The 20,156-nt window shown below is 54.4% G+C and overlaps 9 protein-coding genes across 9 annotated transcripts; 6 read left to right on the forward strand and 3 right to left on the reverse strand.

The window, feature by feature from the left end:
• Positions 1–256: 256 nt before the first annotated feature.
• CCMA1212_004148 (Dimethyl-sulfide monooxygenase) lies at positions 257–1,795 on the forward strand (the record flags this gene model as incomplete). Its single annotated transcript, XM_073701464.1, has 3 exons — positions 257–469; positions 519–859; positions 916–1,795. 3 exons carry the CDS (start codon positions 257–259, stop codon positions 1,793–1,795), a joined length of 1,434 nt encoding a protein of 477 aa, XP_073560537.1.
• A 1,149-nt stretch (positions 1,796–2,944) lies between these two features.
• Positions 2,945–4,736, forward strand: CCMA1212_004149 (Thiol-specific monooxygenase; the record flags this gene model as incomplete). The annotated part of the gene is made up of 5 exons (XM_073701465.1): positions 2,945–2,999; positions 3,079–3,166; positions 3,235–3,393; positions 3,451–3,754; positions 3,852–4,736. 5 exons carry the CDS (start codon positions 2,945–2,947, stop codon positions 4,734–4,736), a joined length of 1,491 nt encoding a protein of 496 aa, XP_073560536.1.
• Positions 4,737–4,854: 118 nt separating this feature from the next.
• Positions 4,855–6,270, reverse strand: CCMA1212_004150 (uncharacterized protein; the record flags this gene model as incomplete). Its single annotated transcript, XM_073701466.1, has 1 exon — positions 4,855–6,270. The coding sequence occupies one exon, from the start codon at positions 6,268–6,270 to the stop codon at positions 4,855–4,857; it is 1,416 nt and encodes a 471-aa protein (XP_073560550.1).
• Positions 6,271–7,967: 1,697 nt separating this feature from the next.
• Positions 7,968–8,936, forward strand: CCMA1212_004151 (5'-nucleotidase SurE; the record flags this gene model as incomplete). Its single annotated transcript, XM_073701467.1, has 2 exons — positions 7,968–8,148; positions 8,218–8,936. 2 exons carry the CDS (start codon positions 7,968–7,970, stop codon positions 8,934–8,936), a joined length of 900 nt encoding a protein of 299 aa, XP_073560551.1.
• A 324-nt stretch (positions 8,937–9,260) lies between these two features.
• CCMA1212_004152 (putative glutamate-tRNA ligase) lies at positions 9,261–11,227 on the reverse strand (the record flags this gene model as incomplete). Its single annotated transcript, XM_073701468.1, has 2 exons — positions 9,261–10,791; positions 10,857–11,227. 2 exons carry the CDS (start codon positions 11,225–11,227, stop codon positions 9,261–9,263), a joined length of 1,902 nt encoding a protein of 633 aa, XP_073560548.1.
• Positions 11,228–11,415: 188 nt separating this feature from the next.
• CCMA1212_004153 (50S ribosomal protein L1) lies at positions 11,416–12,476 on the forward strand (the record flags this gene model as incomplete). Its single annotated transcript, XM_073701469.1, has 2 exons — positions 11,416–11,751; positions 11,813–12,476. The coding sequence occupies exons 1-2, from the start codon at positions 11,516–11,518 to the stop codon at positions 12,474–12,476; spliced, it is 900 nt and encodes a 299-aa protein (XP_073560549.1). The 5' UTR covers positions 11,416–11,515.
• A 118-nt stretch (positions 12,477–12,594) lies between these two features.
• On the reverse strand, positions 12,595–13,479 carry CCMA1212_004154 (uncharacterized protein; the record flags this gene model as incomplete). Its single annotated transcript, XM_073701470.1, has 1 exon — positions 12,595–13,479. One exon carries the CDS (start codon positions 13,477–13,479, stop codon positions 12,595–12,597), a length of 885 nt encoding a protein of 294 aa, XP_073560121.1.
• Positions 13,480–14,987: 1,508 nt separating this feature from the next.
• On the forward strand, positions 14,988–16,850 carry CCMA1212_004155 (uncharacterized protein; the record flags this gene model as incomplete). Its single annotated transcript, XM_073701471.1, has 1 exon — positions 14,988–16,850. One exon carries the CDS (start codon positions 14,988–14,990, stop codon positions 16,848–16,850), a length of 1,863 nt encoding a protein of 620 aa, XP_073560554.1.
• Positions 16,851–18,016: 1,166 nt separating this feature from the next.
• Positions 18,017–19,291, forward strand: CCMA1212_004156 (uncharacterized protein; the record flags this gene model as incomplete). The annotated part of the gene is made up of 2 exons (XM_073701472.1): positions 18,017–18,178; positions 18,329–19,291. The coding sequence occupies 2 exons, from the start codon at positions 18,017–18,019 to the stop codon at positions 19,289–19,291; spliced, it is 1,125 nt and encodes a 374-aa protein (XP_073560552.1).
• Between the last annotated feature and the right edge of the window lie 865 nt (positions 19,292–20,156).

A 20,156-nucleotide genomic window follows, 5' to 3' on the forward strand; every position in this document is an offset into this window, starting at 1 on the left:
GGAAGAGAGACATTCTCGTCACCTCGTGAATGTCACTATCGAAATTGCGCCATTCGAGCTACATTTGACGTCGTCCTACGGCTCAAGTGCGCAGATCCCAACTCATCCAATGATGTCTGTATGTGAAACCATATAAAGCAACTGTGATTTGGTTATCATATGCAGGTCACTGCCCCGCGTGCTTGAATCCCTTTCGGTCAGCAACTCTCTCGATAGCTTGCCATAGAGCCAATCAATTGCAGGCCTATCATCCAAAATGGCGTCTACCGATAGCCCAGCGAATGGTGTCCGCCAGAAGAAGCTTATTCTCAATGCCTTTGTCGAGTCCTGCAGTGGCCATCAGTCCCCGGGCCTCTGGAGGCATCCGCAGGACCGTTCGGCCAACTTCAACAGCATTCACCATTGGGTGGAGCTGGCTCAGTTGCTAGAGCGAGCTCACTTTCATGGCATTTTTATTGCTGATGTTCTGGTAAGACAATTGGTGAGCTTTGAATAACCCGGACTAATCATACTATCAGGGCCCTTATGATGTTTACAAAGGACCTCGTAACCCAGATCCAGCCATCATCTCAGGAGCACAGATACCTGTAAACGAACCACTGGTTCTTGTTCCGGCAATGGCTGCAGCCACCAAGAACATCGGCTTCGGCGTCACCATTGCCACGACATACGAGCAGCCCTACCATCTTGCCCGTCGCCTCAGCACGGTCGATCATCTCTCTGGTGGCAGAGTTGGCTGGAACATTGTCACTGGCTATCTCGACTCCGCCGCAAGAAACTTGGGCCTCACGGAGCAACCCCCTCATGATGAGCGGTATGCCATTGCTGACGAATACGTCGATGCCATCTACAAGCTTTGGTAAGTGTGCCGACGACCATCACTATGCAACAGGCCGTGATTGACTGAGTTCACAGGCAAGGATCATGGAGAGACGATGCTGTCAAGCTCGACGCCGAAAAGGGCATCTTTACGGACCCCTCCCTCGTCAGGCCCATCAACCACAAAGGCAAATACTACACCGTCCCAGGGCCCCATATCTGCCAACCGTCTCCCCAGCGCACCCCAGTCATCATGCAAGCCGGAACTTCAAAAGCCGGCAAAGCATTCTCAGCCAAGAACGCAGAAGCAATCTTTGTCGCTGGACACAGCCCCTCCGTCATAGCCAAAAACATTGCCGAGATTCGAGCCGCGGCGCGAGACGAGTACCACCGAGACCCTAGCACCATCAAATTCTTGGCCATGCTTTGTCCCATCATTGGGAAGACGCAGGAGGAGGCTGAAGCCAAGTATCAGGATTACATCCAGTACGGCTCTGAAGATGGGGCTTTGGCGCTGTTTGGAGGCTGGACGGGCATTGATCTCGCCCAGTATGATGACGACCAAGAGCTTCGCCACGTCGAGTCCAACGCCATTCGCTCCGCTGTGGAGGCTTGGTCCAAGGCCTCGCCCTCGGTCCCCAAGTGGACGAAGCGTGCTGTCGCAAAGCACATTCAGGTCGGCGGCCTCGGCGCTACAGTTATTGGCACGCCGGAGAAGGTGGCTGACGAGATGGAGCGGTGGGTCAGGGAAGCCGACGTTGACGGGTTCAATATTGCGTATGCTCTTATGCCTCAGACTTTCCAGGATGTGATTGATTTGCTTCTGCCGGTTTTGAGGGAGCGGGGGCTGTTTTGGGATGGATATGCCGTTGATGGGGGAACATACCGAGAGAACCTATACGGGAAGAAAGGCCTTGCGCGGCCACCGGCTGACCATCCGGCTGCTAAATACCATTGGAAGGCAGATGCAGCTTAGAGACTTGTTCAATCTGCAATAAATGTACTCTGCTTTACGGTGATGAAAGACTGTGCGTGGATGCGACAACCGCATGGATTCTGTCCTAGTACATGTACCAGGTAGTCAACCTATATCTGCACTCGAGGGGTGGGCTGCCTACTATATTGCTTCTCCCATTCATCAAAATAGATTCCTATGCCACCGATGGCCTAGATCAACGTTCATAATATCTCTGACGACAGATCTGGGCTTCAATAAATACCCTGTGACTCCCGTGACAATGATATCGACCCTGCCGAGCTCGTATCGCTCGCGTTTCACGACATGGATAAGGCAACTACGTCTGTTATTCATCTCCAACACCGAGCACATACCGATACAATACTTTCAGAGTTTGGAGGCATATCACGTCAGGCGGGTAGTTATTCAGACTTAGGTCCGATTAATGTGCCTGACTTGTACCTGAATCGATGCAGGTAATCGGCGCCAAGGCCACATGTAGATCCATCGTTCGCAGACAGCAATCCTGCCAGAGGGATCGCTGATGCCTTGGGGAGGAAGTCATAGAGCTTATATGGGTAGTCGCATGTACAAAGCCTCAGAAACAGTATCGCAGGACTGGGGGCATTGAAGGCAGTATCCAAAGCGTTTACTTGCTTCAAGAGAGCACAGGATAGACACAACATACTACCTATAGGCAAAAACGGTGACGGGTCATTCAGGTTACCTGAGATAAGCAGCGAGCATATGGCGGCTTGCCATCGGACAGCGGCAAGTAAGTGAGATCACTCTTACACTTGCAAAAACCTCGTCTATCGGTGTTCGATAAATAGACCTAAATGTATTCTTCGTCCTCACAATCTGCACAATATAAGTGGCAGCACTGATAAGGTGGCGACATACATCAACCCGCCAAATCTCGATACAAATAGCAACTCCGCGATAACGCGCTTTATGCAGCGATTTGCCAATACAACAGAAGCTGACATACACGGCCTGCATCGTGCCATCACCCAAGTCGATCACGACATCCCAATCGCACGTGATAATCGCACGGCTTCTCAAAGACGTGATGATTCTCCCAGTCACTCAAACCTCTAAACCCCTCACTGCAGTCCTCCTCAATTGACATAGAACAAATCCATGATACTTGAGACTCCAGAGAAGATGGGCGGAGGAAATAAAATCAAATCGGTTGCCGTCATTGGCGCGGGAGCTGCAGGTAATACAGTCAATCATGAGCGGATATAAGATAAGCGTGAGCATGAGACGGAACGAGAATTACTAATGCGGGCGTCTAGGAGCGGTAACCGCGGCGGCGCTGAAAGCCGAGGAAGCATTCGACTATATCCGTGTGTTCGAGAGGCGAGAATCTGCAGGAGGAACATGGTAAGAATGACTTGAGCCATGGCATGAAGCATCAACAATGAACGCTCATTATCCGTAACCCATCTTAGGATATACGATCCCGCGGTTCAGCCCGATATCCTCGTCAGGCCCGGGGCCCTGCCGGCCGAAACCGACCCTCCCCTCGAGATCCCCCATAATCTCCCTGCAGTTACTGGGCCCAATGAGCAGGAGAGATTCTCCAAAACTCCAATCTACAGTTCACTGACGTAAGTCTATGAGAAAGAGTTTGCTTTTGGGCTAATTGTAAATTGACAAATTCAAAGAACAAACGTGCCTGAGATTGCCATGTCTTTCTCGGATATTCGTTTTCCATACGGCCCATTCGCACCTCACCACATTCCTCGTCAGTACATCGAAAACTACTTTGCACTACACAAGACGGATTCATTCTTGGTCCTCAACACCACTGTTGAAGATGTTCTCAAGATTAATCACCCCTCCAACGATGGCTCAACGCAATGGAAGTTGACCCTCCGAAAGTATGATGCTCTCCGCAACGTCGACATCTGGTGGGAGGAAACGTTTGATGCCCTGATCTTGGCAAACGGCCACTACTCTGTGCCAACTGTACGTTGTACCCTTTTCCAACAGCTCAAAAAAAAAAAAAAAAAAAAAAAAAAAAAAAAAAAAAAAAAAAAAAAAAGAGCCCTGCTTACACGCTCAGATACCGCACGTCAAAGGACTGGAGGACTACATCCAAAAGTATCCCGGCCGCATAATCCACTCCAAAACCTACAGATCCCCAAGTATCTACAGAAACAAACGAGTGTTGGTGATTGGCAACTCAGCATCAGGAACAGACATCAGCCGCGAGCTCGTTTCAACAGCTCAGCTCCCCGTCTACCAATCAAGGAGATCCAAAATCTGGTGGGAGGGAGATTCACCTCCAGCAGGCATTGAATGGAAGCCCGTGATATCAGAATACCTTCCCAACGGCAGAATCCTCTTTGAAGATGGCACGTACCTGGACGGCATCGACACAGTCATCTATTGTACCGGATACAAGCCATCATATCCCTTTTGGAACGCAAAGAAGAACGGCCAACCCCTGTGGGATGACAGAAAAGGGCAACTAGTGAAAAGCTACTGGCACACATTCTTCCAAGATTTCCCGAACCTCGGCATCGTGGGCCTGCCTCGCGTCTTGACATTCCGAAGCTTCGAATACCAGGCCATTGCTCTCGCCCGCCTGTTTGCGAACCGCAATCCAGTCCCTCTACCTCCAATATCAGAGCAGCAAGCCTGGGCAGACGCCAGAGAAGAGCTTACACGAAGAGAGCATCGCAGGTTCCACGACATTTCTTGGGACGATGGCGAAACGCGTGAATGGCTGCAAGGCTTCCTCAAGCTGTCTGGGCTGGGGACCCTGACTGGCCAAGGAAGGATTCCACCGCCACTGACAAAGGAGATGATTTGGGCTATTGAGAACCTCAAGAAATACAGACCAGGAGGGGATGATGACAAGAAGGGCTCGGACGGTCAACGAGCAGACAATCATGACTGGGTCGTGGTAGAGAACAGAAAACGCGATGTTCTGGGTTTCATTTAAGTGGCACATGAAACGCTTCTTAAGGCTACCTGAAGCTGTATTATCTACGCCGCTTTCAAAGCCAAACTTGTTATTAAAATTGACCCCCTAAAGATCATGGCTAACTACCGATACCCACTCAATCATAAAAGTCGTAGCCGCCTTCCCAAACGACATCACTGTAGTCAGACTTGTAGTCAGGATTGCCGCGATCCTCAAGAACAAGCAGATGAACGCGTCGCGCAATCTCCTTCTTGACCAACTCATCCTGAATATGGTAGTTTTCGAATCCCTGACGATACACCCAGCTCTCCACCACATTCATATCTCCCACTGAGAAATAAGTCGCCAACGCCCGAATGACGGCCTTCCTCATGTAGCTACTGGGCGCCGGAAAGGGCTCCTCGCGGTAGTACCGTTGCCAAACTTCTCGCCAATTCTCGCGTTCCAGGTCCTTGATGCGCACCATGGCCATGAGGAAGTGGAACCAGAGGAACTTTGTGGCGGGCCGGTTCTTGCCCAAGAACGACAGCTCTTTACCGTCAATATTCTCGCCGTACTTCCATCCCCTGACTTCGTCAGTCAGAGACCGGGGGTTATTCTTGTCGGGGCAGATGACTTCCACTTTCCATCGCGTAACCGCTCCTTCGGAACGGTCGAACGGCACAATGACAAACTTGTACTCCTTGAGCCAGCAGTGGAAGCCCGGCCGCAGCAGCAACGCGTTGGCAGACGACCTTACCGACACGGTGACGGCCCCAAAGACAAGCTCCGCCAGCTTGTTCGCCTCCATGTGAAAGGGAACAATGTTCGCCGGCTCTAGGGGGTTGGGATACCACGTCCCAGTGATGTGGCACCATCCCTCGTCCTTGCTCCTCCCGTGACGCTCCGGGATGGCAGAATAGAACTCGAGGGCGTCCCTCTTGAAGTACATTGGCCGCTTTCGATTCTCCAGGCCGTCGTCGTCCTTATACAGCGCCGCCAACTTCTGCCTGATGCCCACCGGTTCCCCCGAGTGCCTGAGCCTAACCGCAGAGGGGTCCTCAAGCTGCATCCGTTCCTTCAAATTGCGCCAGAAATCGCCCCCGGCCAAAGTAAAGCGCCAAATCTGCGAAGACAAGGTTGCCTCCATCTTCCCCTGTGGGGTCAGGCCAGCAGCCCTTTCGCGTAGGAGGAGCTGGCGCTCCAGCAGAATCTCCTCCTGTCTCATCTTCGCCAGCTCCATGCTAAGCGTCTTCTGCAAGTAGCTCAACTGCTGATTCGAGGTTTCGTGTCCATCGCATACGTCTTCGCATTCGCCTTCGCCATCGTCGCCGCTGGCCGCTTCCGCATACGATAGCTCTTCCATGTGATACTCGAGGCCGCTCATGATCGTGCGGACTCGGTTTATTCGCTCCACCAAGCCATCCTGGGGAACTGTTGGGGGATAGGTGCCCCGTCGTATCACTGGGGTGTTTCTCTCATCTGTGTCCTCCGTCGCTGTCACCCGTTCTACGTGAACGGAGAATGTGCCCGCTGGTGGCGGCCCAGCCTGACCTTGTTCGGTGTGAGCCATGGAGAAAGAATTGGAAGGATTGGATGAAAACGAGGCGATGGTCTTGGAGGAGGGGCGAGTGTCTGCTCTTCACGTCGGGGACATTCAGAAGACGGAAGGGGATATCCGGCTACATTTATACCCCAGAAGACAATGTCGACGCTAATCATGACCAATCTGCATGCGTCCTAGGTATAACCTTAACTCAACCACAAAGTGTGCCGGGGAACAATATTCCATAACGAAATGAGAAAACCTGCTCAAGCCACTTGATATGGCTGAAGCAAACTCAGTCCTCAACCTTATCACTGGATACTTGAGACACTTCAAGGCTTGAGACCACCTCGTCCAATCATTCTTGATAAAGAAGAGAGTATTTGATGCCCTTGTTGGCATAGAGAGGTCGGGAGGCCTGGTCTCTCCGAAGGGAAACGAAGCCACCATTAGAAATCGAGAAGTACGGGTGTCGAGCAGCCATCATGCAACTTTGACGAAAATTGTTGGGGCTACAAAGGAACCTTTTTTTGATGAGGCTGGGCAGTCTACCATCCACATGAAACCATCGTGGCGTTGGTTAAGTTCCGTCATTTCTGTTTTGACTCTTCTTCGTACATTGTCCTTCTAGAAGTAAGGCTGCGCTTCTGATAAGACTGCCAGCGGAGTAGCGTCTCCGGGAGTTACCAATTGGACGGGAGTTTCAACCTCGGCCTTTTTATGCTCGTCCAAATATGTCCACTGGCTCGCAGATGAGCAACATTACCGGCTGGGGTGTTGAACTGCCCCTGAGGCACACTTAACTGGGTCAGCCAATCTACAGCGCAGACCAAGAGACTTCCATGTTGGACTGTCGTAAGATCACACGCAAAGACTCTGTCTCGAGCCTTTGGAAAGACGTTACGGTCCATTTCAGGCCAGGATCAACCCTATGTCGGCGAGCGTAGAGTTCTAGTGGGTGCGTATTCATCTCATGCAAACTACAGTGTCTAAATGCCGTTTTTCTTTATACGATTCGTCTCGGATATCTGAGTTTACGTGACCCATGACCAGGTTCCTGCATCTGACCTTCTACAGAAACTCCTAAAAGCCAAACGTGAGAAAGTATTCTCACCTGCTTTATGACCTTCAAGTTGGGTCAACTCAACTCCTTTGGCACTAGCACCTGCAGTTTCACCTCAGCCATGACACTATTCACATGTAAATGGATCCGAGCTGCGCTTTGCGAATGTATTCATACACACTCAGGTAGGTAATGTCTTCAAGGTTTGGCCGAATCTTTACACACAAGGTAGGACTCACTCTGCCTCTCCCCGATAATCGCCAGAAGAAGTCGTATATCGAGACTGAAGAACGAAAAAGTCTGAATTATTCTCCTCTATATATCCCGCTTATCTCGCACTTGGTTCATTCCTTTCTCTCCTGTACTAATATGTACTTCTTTCCCCGGTGGAATGTTGTAGACCCTCCCATACAGCCGCAGCATCCCAGCTATTTCCGTTGCAAGCCATGTGCTTACACGCAACTCACACGGCCCACTAACCTCCAACGTCGGGCACCTCCCGCATTCAGCTCACCTTCATCCCTCGACATATCCAGCCCGTCCATCACCAACGCGTCTCCTGTTCATCTACCGCTCAACTCATCTCTTCTCGTATCCCTCTATTTCTGGGAACGCGTCACTCTCATGCAATAGTCGCGTCTCTCAGTTCCTCCCCTTCCCAATGAAACGCTCAATATGTCTCTCCATCATCATCTCAGCCCTCGCCGCCCAATGCGCACGTATAATCCAATCAAATGACGACGGCTGGGCCGAATCCTACATCCGCTCATTTAACGACGCGTTAATCGCCGCCGGCCACGACGTCGTCCTTTCCGCCCCGGCAGAGGACCAGTCAGGAACCGGTAAGCCCGGTCTCCCGGCTCACACCCCCCGTGATATAAGCGTCATTAACAAAGTGTAAAAATGTAAAGGATCAAGTGACGCACCGCCAACTCCCCGAAACGAACCCTGCCAATACAACTCCTGCATCGGCAACGGCAGCCCAACAGGCCACAACGCCTCCCGCCCCGACCTCAACTGGGTCAACTCCTTCCCCGTGACGTCCATGAAATACGGCATCACCACCTTTGGCCCGCAGCTATGGAACGGCTCGGCCCCAGACCTCGCCGTGTCCGGCATCAACGTCGGGACAAACGTCTTCGTCCAGCTCCCTTTCTCAGGAACCGTCAACGCCGCGACATTTGCCGCCCGCGCCGGCATCCCCTCCATCGCCTTCTCCGCCGCATCTCTCGGTCGAGCACCTTTCGACATGGACCCGACGCCCCTTCGTAGCATTCTGTACGGCCAACTCGCCACCCAGTTGACCAACAAGATCCTCTCATCTGGGACCCCCTACCTCCCTTCAGACGTCTTCCTCAACGTCAACTTTCCCAGGGTCGAGGGCAACTGCACTGAACTCTCCAGCTTCAAGTGGGTGCTAAGCCGCATCAACCCAGGCATCGTCTCGCCCCCGGATGTCGACCTCTGTGGCGGCAATCGCCTGCCCACCGAGCTGACCGTAATCACGCACGGCGGATGCTTCGCCTCCGTCAGTGTTGGCAACGCTCGGGACAAGACTACTGCGCCCAACAGCAAGCAGGCCGTGGTGCTAAAGAAGCTGCGTGACATGCTCACTTGTCTCCCAGACTGAACACACTCCATGTCAAAAGATCTACACTAGCGTCGCTCATATGGAACATACCTACCTACCTGATCATCAGAGCAATATGTATATACATGCAATGTACATATCATGTCGTCGAAATATTTAACTTATGAGAGGATAGAAGTATACGGAGCTCTTGGCCCGTTCAATCCATATCACGTACAGTAGCCGTTCCATATGACCACAAAGGGTAAAGAAGGAGAGAAGAAGACAAATTCGTGTGGCCTGGTCGCCTGAATTCCCTGGTCAAAGGTCTCTTGGTCAAACAGTTCGGCTGGCTTCGCCTCTTTTTCATTGACTATATGCTCTCTATTTAGGACCAGTCTTACCGGTGGGGATGCTGAAGAGGACGACCCTTGGTCCCTTCAATCCAGCCTCGCCCTCGGCCCAGTCGTTCATGCCCTTGTCCACTCTGTAGAATCCTCTTCGCTCGAGCTGGATAATGTCGTCCTTCTTGAGCTCGCCAACGCCGGCCTCGCAGACGGCGTCCTCCATGCTGGCCGTGTTGGGGTTCAGGAAGTCCTCAAAGTTGTCCTCCTCCTCGAGCTTGTCCTTGGTAATGAGGTAATCAAACTCCCACAGCTCAGCGGGGACCAGGTTGAAGCCCTCCGCAGACAGCCAGGTGATCTTCTTCTCAGTCTTCTTGAAGTCTCCCTTCAGGTTGAGCTCGAGCTTGAAGCTGGTGATGGGGTCATCCGATGTGGAGATTTCCCGAACAAAGGCATTGCCCCAGCCCATCAAGGTGATTTCTTCGTCCGCCTTGAAGCTCTTGGCATCGGCCTGGTCAATGTAGAGATTAGGCGAGAAGATGACCTTCTTCGTACCGACGCTCGCGTTCTTCGGGTGCTTTGGTCGCTCCTCGGTGGAAACGGCGGCGGGAGCCTCCGATCCGGTCACGGCAGCCTTGGCCAGGTCCTTGCGCAGAAGAGCTGTAAATCGGGGAGCGATAGGGTCGATAACCTTCTTGTTGTTGGCCCAGAAGGTGGTCCAGTCCATGTTGACCACGTTGCGGCTGGGGCCCTGCTTGATGATGAAGTCACGCAGCGCTTCAATGGTCATTCCTCGTCGTCGGATACCGCGGATAGTGGGCATTCGGGGGTCGTCCCAGCCCCAGACCAGTCCAGCGTCAACCAGCTTCGCCAGCTTGCGCTTAGACAGGAACGTCCTGACAAAGTTGATTCTGGAGAAGTCCCACATGTGAACCTGGCGCAACTGCAGGGTGTCGAGGAACCACTGGTATTGAGGGTTTCGGTCGGTGTACTCGGTGGATCTCAAAGCATGGGTGACTCCCTCGTAGCTGTCAACCACGGGGCAGGCAAAGTCGTACATGGGGTACATCTTCCATTTGGTGCCGGTGCGATGGTGGGCGTTTTCGATGTTGCATCGGTAGATGACGGGATCACGCATGGCCTTGTTGGGGTTGTCGAAAGAGATCTTGGCACGAATGCAGTGTGCCAGACCCTCCTCGGAGGCCTTCTTCATCTCCTCGAAAATTCGCAGGTTCTCCTCGACGGTTCGGTCACGGCGCTTGGAAGGAATGCCGTCCATTCTCTGGCTGCGCATAGTCTCCTGGTCGGTATCGTCGGCATATGCCTGCCCCATGGAGATCAACTTCTTGCACATGTCGTACAGGTAGTCGAAGTAGTCGGAGGTGTAAGTCAAGCTGTCGGGCTTGATGCCCATAAGGGCGAGGTCCTCAACGATGGCATCCTGGAACTCCTCCTTCTCCTTGGCAGGGTTGGTGTCGTCGAGTCGCAGGCGCATCTGGCCCTTGTAGGCAACGTGACCGAAGTAGTCGCTGAGCAGGGCAGCCTTGGCGTGTCCAATGTGAAGGTAGCCACTAGGGAAGCGTTAGAAATGATGTTACTTATAGCAGCGTCAAGAACGAAACGGTAGATGTCATACGAAGGCTCGGGCAGGAATCGAGTAACGACGCCCTTGTCGGTATCCTGGAGGGCGAGGTTGTAGTTGGCACCGCCCTTGGTAGCCTTGACAGCGGCATCGGCCTTGGGGCTCTCCTGGATCTCGGGATGCGACTGCTCGATGAAGGTGAACCATCGGGTCAGGTTGGGCAGTCCATTCTTGCGGATGAAGCCAATGGCGACCTTATTGGCCCGCAGAGTCTGCCAGATCTTGGTCTCGAGCTCTCCCAGAGTGTAGCCCTCGAGGTACGACCGCAGCGTCAGGTGCTTGTCCAGGTCCCTCAGGAAGGGTTCAATGGTGCGGAAGTCGCCGGCCAGCTTGCCGGAGATGGCTTCAAGCTCCTCGTGCTTCATGTTCTCGGCTGCTTTGGTACAAACTGCGATGAAGACAGAAGAAGCAAGAACAAGCTCTATCGTGACTCGAACGACGATTTTCGGCGCTTTGGTGGGGGGAATGGAGGGGCTTTGCTCTAAGCAGGACGAGGGGCCAGTCGTGCCATATATTTTGTTATCGATAAGACCGCCCTGCTGATTTTTTAGCCTAATTTCCGAGGCACGAGGCAGCAGAATATTGGCGAGCGTTCAAAGTCGAGGTTCTGGCGCAACGTATCACATCTTCGAGGTCGATAGCCGGCAGCAAAAATGGCACCAATTGACCGGTGTCTGGCCTCAGTGGCCAGGCTGACACTCTCGCAACAGTCAATACGGCCGGCGGCGCCGCTGATACCCCGATTCCTGGCGCCGGCGCTGATACAGTCTCGACAAGCCTCGGTGGTGCGGACAAAGAAGACGAAGAAGAAGACTGTCCCAAAGGACTTTAAGCGACACAACCTGGAGAAGAGGGAATTTCCGCAGTTTACGCTATGCGATGCTATGCGGTAATACTTGCCAAGCTGCGAAAAAGGAACCAATGCTCCGAGCTGCTAACCAAAAGATTAGGGTTCTACGAGCCGTGGAAGTCGGCCAGCCTCCCGCTTCGATCAAGTACGAAATTCACATCAACCTCAAGACTGCGCGAAACGGTCCTGTCATCAAGAACAGCATCCGACTGCCGCATCCCGTACAGAGCGACTGGCAAATCGCTGTTATATGCCCCGAAGGCAGCGATATCGCGACTGCTGCCACCGCGGCCGGCGCCGTAGCTGTGGGAGAGGAGACCCTGTTCGAGGCTATCCGCCAGGAAAAGATTGACTTTGATCGTCTGATCTGCCACGAAAACAGTGAAAAGGCGCTCAACAAGGCGGGCCTAGGAAAGATCTTGGGTCCCAAGGGTCTCATGCCGAGCAAGAGGATGAAGACGATCGTAAGCGATGTGGTAAAGTCCATTCGCGACTCGGCAGGCGCTGCGGACTATCGAGAGAGGCAGGGTGTCATTCGAATGGCCATTGGACAGCTCGGCCACACGCCTGACCAGCTCAAGGCCAACATTCAGGCGCTGTTGAAGAAGGTCAAGTCGGAATGCGCTGAGATTTCCGAAGAAGTTTCCAAAGAAGTGCACGAGGTCATTCTGAGCACGACCAACGGCCCGGCGCTGAGTTTGAACAGCAGGCTGAATGATCCAGAGAGCGGAGTCACAGTCGAGGCGTTGTCAGGTGTCATGTAAATCAATAACGACATATATAAAGTGTACAATATCCAAAACATTGCATAAAATAGAACGCTCGATATCAAATATCTGTTATGGGTATCATTGTTTTGTTTGTCCTTTTTTATATTGGCGATCATCTTCCTCGGAGGGCCTTGACGGCATCGCTCTGTGCATCAAGAACCCGATAGACGCCAAGATAGCCCAAGACTCGGCCCTGACCGGCCACTCCCGCAGCTCGCGCTTCTTTGAGGGCGTTGTTCAAGTCCAGTAAAAGTGTATTCCGGCATTTGGTCAGTCGCGCCCTCAGCTTGGCAACGAATGCATGGGTTTCATCCAGCTTGTTGATCGAGGCCCCGATCTGACTGCACTCGCGCGCCGAAGCCAGCAGTTTCGAAGGGGGGCTCCCTATCAAGCCTTCTACGGCCTCCGCTTCAAGCTCTTCGTCGTCCTCGCTGTCATCCTCCCACTCCGCAGCTTCCTTCTTCGGTAGACTATCCAGTGCCATTGTTTCCTCTAGCGTAGATAGCCGTTCCGAGAGTTCGAGCATTGTCCGCCCCAGCTCAATCTCGGAACGTACGTCTCGCAGCTCATTCGTAAGCGAGTCTGCGTCTCTTCGGCGTTCGGACACCTTTTCCTTTACTTCTTCCACGGCTCTACGGAACCCGAGAAGGGAAACCTTGACATCTTCCACCTTTTCGTCGCCACCTCGCAGCTCAGACCCCAATGACAAGAATGCTGTGTAGTTCGAGTTGACGAGCTCCAGGAGCTCGGTGCTGATAGTCGCCGTTCGCTCGCGCAGGTCTGACCGCAGATCCTCTAGGGTCTGGTGGCGATGGGGGAGAGCTGAGAGGTATTCGGCGGGCTGAAACTCGGGTGCTAGGAAGTCGGATCGTGGGAGGGCTGCTGGAAACGGTAGGGGAGCATCGTCCTCGGTGTCTGAAGAGTCGGAGGGGAGGTTGAAGGTTGATCCGCCTTGTCGGCCTGCGCGCAGCGGCAGAGAGGGGGGAACAGCAGCCATGGGAAAGGAATAGGATAGCAATTGGTCGATAACGCGGTCAAAGTCAAGAGATGTACCAATTGCCTAACAGAGGCGTATTCAAGGGAAGCGATACTGTGCTCAGCAATGGTCGACTATGGTGAGATGGAGTGGACATGCTGCGAATAGAGCTCGTTGACGCCAGGGTCCCAGATATCGCATTGTTGAATAGCCCCACTATATGCATACCACGGTCACAGACTCACAGTCCATCAAGGCGACTACGATGAGCTCTCCAAGGAAGAAAAATCTTTACAATTGACCAACCCAAGGCGGTTCAAAGGTGCTCGATTCTAAACCGTTTGGGCAGATTTTGGCAAGCAGCGATGTCGGTCGGATCCAGTCTTTATGATGTTGCCTTGCTCGGAGGTCGAGCTGCTCCGCCATGAGCTCGGCAAGCGACAGGAAACGGGTGGCCATTGATCTTCACGAAGCGCTCCATTCAGGGCAAGAGAGTGGATGCAGATCTGGCAAGCGAGCTGCTGCAGAATCGCTATTTATGCTGACCAGAGCCCGAATACGAAGGTAGAGTGTGCGTGAGCCTTTTTCCTCGCCTTACTCGGCTGCTATAACGAGGCCAGACACAGACGTCTTTACTCGACTGTACGGAAGTATTCTGTACTTTTCAAGCACCTCACATGCAGCACTAGCACCATAGAGGACCAGGTTGACTATAGGTCACAGCAACCATTGCTATCGATAATCATGAACCCTGAGTCCATAGCGAGACCAGACTTGGCAACCTTGGACCAGACAAGCAGCGCAAATAACGCAATAATCCCACAAACTGTTTCGGTCAAAGAGCTGCCAAGATGGAGAAAGCGATGACTCGTGGTGGAGCCATCACAGGCTGTAGTTGCATGATTGGCTGGTGTGAAACAAGTGGGGAGCGCCGACTTTTGGATGGCGCGTCAAATTTTTATCAATCAAATCTTATCAATCGATCAAGCCCACCCGCAGTTCTCCTGGAATCGGACCATGGGCTCGTTATAAGAAGCTGGCCGGGTACGCTCGGGTCGCGAAAAAGAGACTGCGCAACCCCCTCTGCCCCCGCTTCCATCTCTTTTCCTTGCATCTCGCCATCTCAACAGATCACTTATACAAAGCAGCCGCGCAGAAGGCACAGCCTTGAATCTGTATTTGCTGCTCTCACCTTCATTGGCTGGTCTGCTCGGTGTAAGGCCAACGAATCCTCAAGAGCATTCCAGATTCCGTCGCTTGCAGGCCGCACAATTTTGCCGGCCTCGATCACCACATCTCGGACATTTTTCCCTTATCTTCGCCCTCCAGTTCGGGAAATTTCATCCCACGGCAACTGCTTCATCGCACCGGGGAAAGCTCAGCGACAAACGGCAAATAGCGACCTCAGGGCAGTGCGTGAACCCGCGGTGCATAAAGCGCCCCAGTTTTTCCCTTCTCGGGCTTCCGAGCTGCCGCCGACAGCGAATCATCGATCGCCCCCGACCGAACCCACCTAGACTCGCACCACCATGGCGAGCCTTTCACCAACGTCGCCTCCTCACCTCTCCGGATCCCTTGAAGCCTCATCCGCCGGCAGCAACAAATCACATCGTGCCGTCAAGGCCGAACCTTCACCGCCCGACGCTCCCCCAGCCGCGCCCAAACGAGCGCCGCTTCCCTCCCAGCCAAAATCAGCGGCCGCGCCACAGGCCCCATTTGTGCGCATCTCACTGCCGCCCGTCAACAAAATGTCCATGACGGCGGTCATCAGCCCGAGCCCGCAGACGGAGCAACCACAGCCCAAGATGTCCATGACATCCAAGGAATGGGTGATTCCGCCGCGGCCCAAGCCGGGGAGGAAGCCGGCCACTGACACGCCGCCCACAAAGCGCAAGGCGCAGAACCGAGCAGCCCAGAGAGCGTTCCGCGAGAGGCGGGCGGCGCGGGTTGGCGAGCTCGAGGAGATGCTGGACGAGCATAAGAAAGCACAAGACTCGCGGGAGAAGGAGCTGACAGACCAAATTCGCAACCTGGAGCTGGACGTGCAGTCGTTCAGGTCCAGATGCCTGCTGCTGGAGAGCATGCTGGAGCGGGAGCGGCAGGAACGCATTCGTGCTGAGATGCAGGCAGAGACGCTCAGTCGCAGATATGAACAGGCCAACAACTTCCGGTCGGAGAGCCTGGGCTCACTTCCGCCGCCTTACGGTCGGCAGCACCAACAGCAGCATCACCCCCAGCAAAGGCACAGTCTGTCGGACAGTCGAATGGCTCAGCAGCAAACCACGACGCGGCACTTTTCCATCTCCCAGATTGTCACCCCACCTGAGATCTCAGACATCCAGTCTCCCCACGACCCCTCCGAAACACATCTTACCTGCGGTAGCTGCTCACCAAATGGCCGTTGTGCCTGTGCCGAGGAAGTCCTTGCATCCGTAGTCACTGGGTGCGGCAAGTGTGGATTCGGAACAGCCTGCCAGTGCTTGGACGACAGCGTAAAGGCGACTAGCCAAGGCCCCGAGTTGAAGCGTCCTCTATCACCATCGGTGGGGGCATCTCAAGAGAAGCGCCAGCGGCCAACGGCGGCGGCCAGCACCGAAACAGACTTCACTTCTTTATTCTCGCGAACGTCGCAGCAGCAGCTGCTACCTCAACCCAGCTCCATCATCTCGCAGCTCCCGTCAGCAGACACTCTCCCCTTCAGAGACAGTTGCGGGTTCTGCAAGGACGGGACGTACTGCGTGTGTGCCGACGCCGCCATGGCAACTCCCGCCATGACACCGGGGGATGCCTCCCCCCCCGTGACGAGACAAACCAGGACACCCCCTCCCCTGGAGTCTGATGTCGTCACGCCACTGCCGCCCATGGCCATGGAGATGACGGCTGACGGAGCCGTCAAGCTTCCGCGCCGCAAGCCAGCGCGCGCCCAACCGCAGCCGCAGACAGACAGCACGGCCGCCCGCGGGAGTTGTGGCCCCAACGGCCCGGGCACATGCGCCCAGTGCCAGGCCGACCCCAAGTCGGGTCTCTTCTGCAGACTGATGGTGGCCAGCTTCAACCGCGAGCAGGGCGGCGCCAGCGCAGGCGGCGGCTGCTGCGGCGGCAAGGGCCCCGGCGGCGGCTGTTGCAAGTCGAAGCCCAGCCAGGAGAAGATTACGCTGCCCAGTCTGCCCAGTCTCGGCCTGAGCTGCGCCGACGCGTACCAGACGCTGTCCAGCCACAGCAAGTTTGAGCAGGCGGCCGACGAGATTGGGTCCTGGCTGCCGAAGCTCAAGGCCCATCCGACGAGTGACCCGCGGGCGGCGCAGGCGGGCAGGATACCTATTGAGGTTGAGGCGGCGAGCATCATGAGCGTGCTGAAGGAGTTTGATGTTCGATTTGGGAGGGAGTGTTAGATGATGATTAGCTTGCTGTGATTCGAGGGGCTGGAGCACGTAAAGACTCAGTGTAATATATCACCGCCTCCTTGACAAGTTACAGCTACGTCTTTCTGTCGTGCATGTAGCAATATGTGTTGAAGGGATTCTATCTGAAAGAAAAAATCACCAGACAAAATGTCGTCGTTCCTTGCTCACAGAGTACCCAAGTCAAACCACAGCAGTATTCAGGGTAGCCTTCATGACACTTGAGATCCAGCAAGGACATCAACCCCGTCCACGACAGGGTCAGAGACAATAATAGACGAACACAGTCAATTCACTTGTCATCACGTTAAATATCAAGAGTCTATCAACTATACTCACGCTCATCTGTCACAAGCTGGAAACAAAGACTGAAGCATCAACAACCCTCTCTCCTCCAACCCCCCCCCCAATCCCCATCCACCTTTTCACCGAAACTCAACCCGCCTACAGTTACATCTACACAACACTTTGCTTCACTGATTCATATGAGTCGACGTGGAACAAAATGCATGGCTGACCTAAACTGGGTCCTTTTCACTTCCCAATCCTTCCTGTGTTACCTCTCCCGATTCTCTCTGTCTTCACAGCCCAGCCTCGCCCAACACGAGGACGACCATCACCGCGAGCCTGTTGCTCTCAAACACACCCGGACTCCTTATTGGCTCTCTATCAGGCAAGACATGCATATTGCATCGCACAAGTCACAAGCATGCAACGGGACGACGCCTGGCGCTCATTCACCAACGAAGCAGTGAATCAAGAGCGCCCACCCACCAACGCGTTTGTCACCCGCATCTTCACCAAGCAACCATTGGTGTTTACTCCTGTTTCTGCTGCTGCCTTGTTTGTTTGCCTGCTCGTCTGCCCAACAAGATACTCGCTCCTGGTTGGCCACGACTAGATGAATCGCTCGTTAGGCTGACTCTGATATCGATCTCAAAACGCAACTGGCCGAGTGAATACGCCTGCTGATACCTCGCGCAATGGTAGGCCGCCCAAGGCCAGAACGAGTACCGCTTCTCTGCTGCTCTTCTTCTTTTGCTCGTCTTCTTAAACGCTCACCCCCGGGGCCCACGCTGCAGTTTTGACCTCATGCTTTTTGACGCATCTTCTCTATATGGAGACCTGCTGCATGTCGAACGAAGCCCACGACAACAATGTCATCAGAACCCTCCACACAGACACCGAGCATGCCTAGCTCGCTGGGGACGGACACGAGAGAGGGTCCAGATGCGAGCGAACGACTAGGCCGCGTCCTGAAGGCGTATCTGCTCCAAAATGCCCCAGAGTATAGGGTGCTCGATGCCCTGCGGCAAAAGGTACGTTCCATGTCTGCTTACTTGCACCGGAGTGCTTCTCCTAGCCCGCCGGCAACTCGGTGCCGGCCAGGGTATCACTGGAGGTGCACTGCTTGTATATACGGAATATGAAGTAACAACAGCCTTACTCACCGTCCATGTCCACCTTAGGGTTGGGAGAACAAAGCCGGAGACGAGTTCTTTGCGAAACAGAGACAGCGAGCGGACCACGCAGATGAAAAGACGGTTCGGTTCTTCTACAAGATGATGAAGGGTATCGCCGGCGAAATGAACCGAGCCACTGGCGCGCTCCGAGTTCACGTAAAATGGCCCGGCAGGGCGCGGATACTAGACTTTTGCGCAGCTCCGGGTGGATTCCTCGAATCGGCCATAGCCATGAATCCTGGAGCCGAAGCAACGGGATTTAGCCTGCCACCCGCCCAAGGAGGACATGAGATCATCATGCCGCTGGGCCCGGCCGTGACGTTCGAATACGCCGACGTCACCATGTTTGCGGGAGACATGGGCTTCACGGACATTCCTGGAGACAACCCAGAGGCTGAGAGCTTCGATCTGGTGCCGAACATCCCAGGCGAGCGGCGCTTCCATCTCGTCTTCTGCGACGGGCAGGTCCTGAGAACCCATGTTCGGGCTGCCTACCGGGAGCGATGGGAGGCGCGGCGTCTGGCAGCTACACAGCTCGCCATTGGGCTCGAACACGTCTCGCTAGGCGGCACCATGGTGGTCCTATTACACAAGCTTGATGCCGTCGACACCGTGAGCCTAGTCTACACGTTTAGCAGGTTCTCTTCCATCCAGCTCTTCAAGCCCAAGGGAGCACACGCCAAGAGGTCTTCGTTCTATCTGATCGCCACCAACATCCAGAGCGAGTCGCCGCTCGCACGCGAAGCTGTAGAGTCCTGGAAGCAGACGTGGCGGGTCATGACCTTTGGTTCTGATGAAGAACGCGAGAAGAAGGCATGGGACGGTCACATGGACGAGCAGGTGCTGGTGGAGCAGTTTGGGCCACAGCTCGTAAGGCTCGGAAGGGAAATCTGGGATATTCAGGCCAGAGCTCTCGAGAAGGCGCCGTTCATGCAGGCCGGGCAGAATGGGCATCGAAAGACCGGCTGAGGGACCACTCGTTGGGCAATAGCTGTATGTATGCACATGCATCCGTAGCAGCAGCAGAAGCAGCACAAGATACTCCGTAGTACGAACAAGTACCTGCAATAAGCCGCAGAGAAGCAAACAGGCATCATGGCAGCATGGCATCCCGTCAGTCAGCTCCAGCACGATGGCGCAAGGTAGCATCAGCGGCTTTGTGGCGTCCCGCGAGAGAGCAGAGGCTTTCTTCTTCCCGTCCTCCGTCGTACGCTAGCAGCGTTGATTAGGCCAAGCCACGTCCCGATCCAGCTCGTCTAGTCCGTGAAGCCTCCTGGAACGGGGATGGACGTCGCCGAGGCTGGCTAGATTCGCCTGCGGTGAGTTGTCAGATACGCCCGCCGTCGCGACATGGCCAGCGCCTCGCCCAGAGCCTCGGAAGCCTTTGGCAGCCGCTAGTTACACCGCTTGAGCAGCCGGACAGTCGAGCGATCGAGTGGCCGTCATTGGAGGAGCGCCGGCCGAGAGGGATCGGAAAGGAGGTCAGGGAAGTCTGATGCTCGTTGCCGTACGGAGGAGATGCTGCAGGCAAAGGATCCCGGGAAGATGCAGAAGAGCTGCCTGAGGTGCAGGTGACGAATCATGTGATGCGCGAGCTGCTGAAGAAGTCGGAAGCAGACAGAGCCGGGAAGGCACGGAGTACGGAGGACATGCACTCACTCCGAGCCATGCACAGGCAACGCGTACCAGCTACCTCACAGGTTCCTGTGCTAACCGTACCTACCTTACGGAGCTGCCTTGAAGATATTTCGTCTCGTGCTTCATCAAGGTAGACTTTCAAAGGACGGGGGCAGCAAATCAATGATGGGAGATGACATTCGACTACGATATCACG

The sequence above is a fragment of the Trichoderma ghanense genome (genome assembly GCF_004382785.1).
Source record: "Trichoderma ghanense strain CCMA-1212 chromosome Unknown scaffold_3, whole genome shotgun sequence".
Lineage (NCBI taxonomy): Eukaryota > Fungi > Ascomycota > Sordariomycetes > Hypocreales > Hypocreaceae > Trichoderma > Trichoderma ghanense.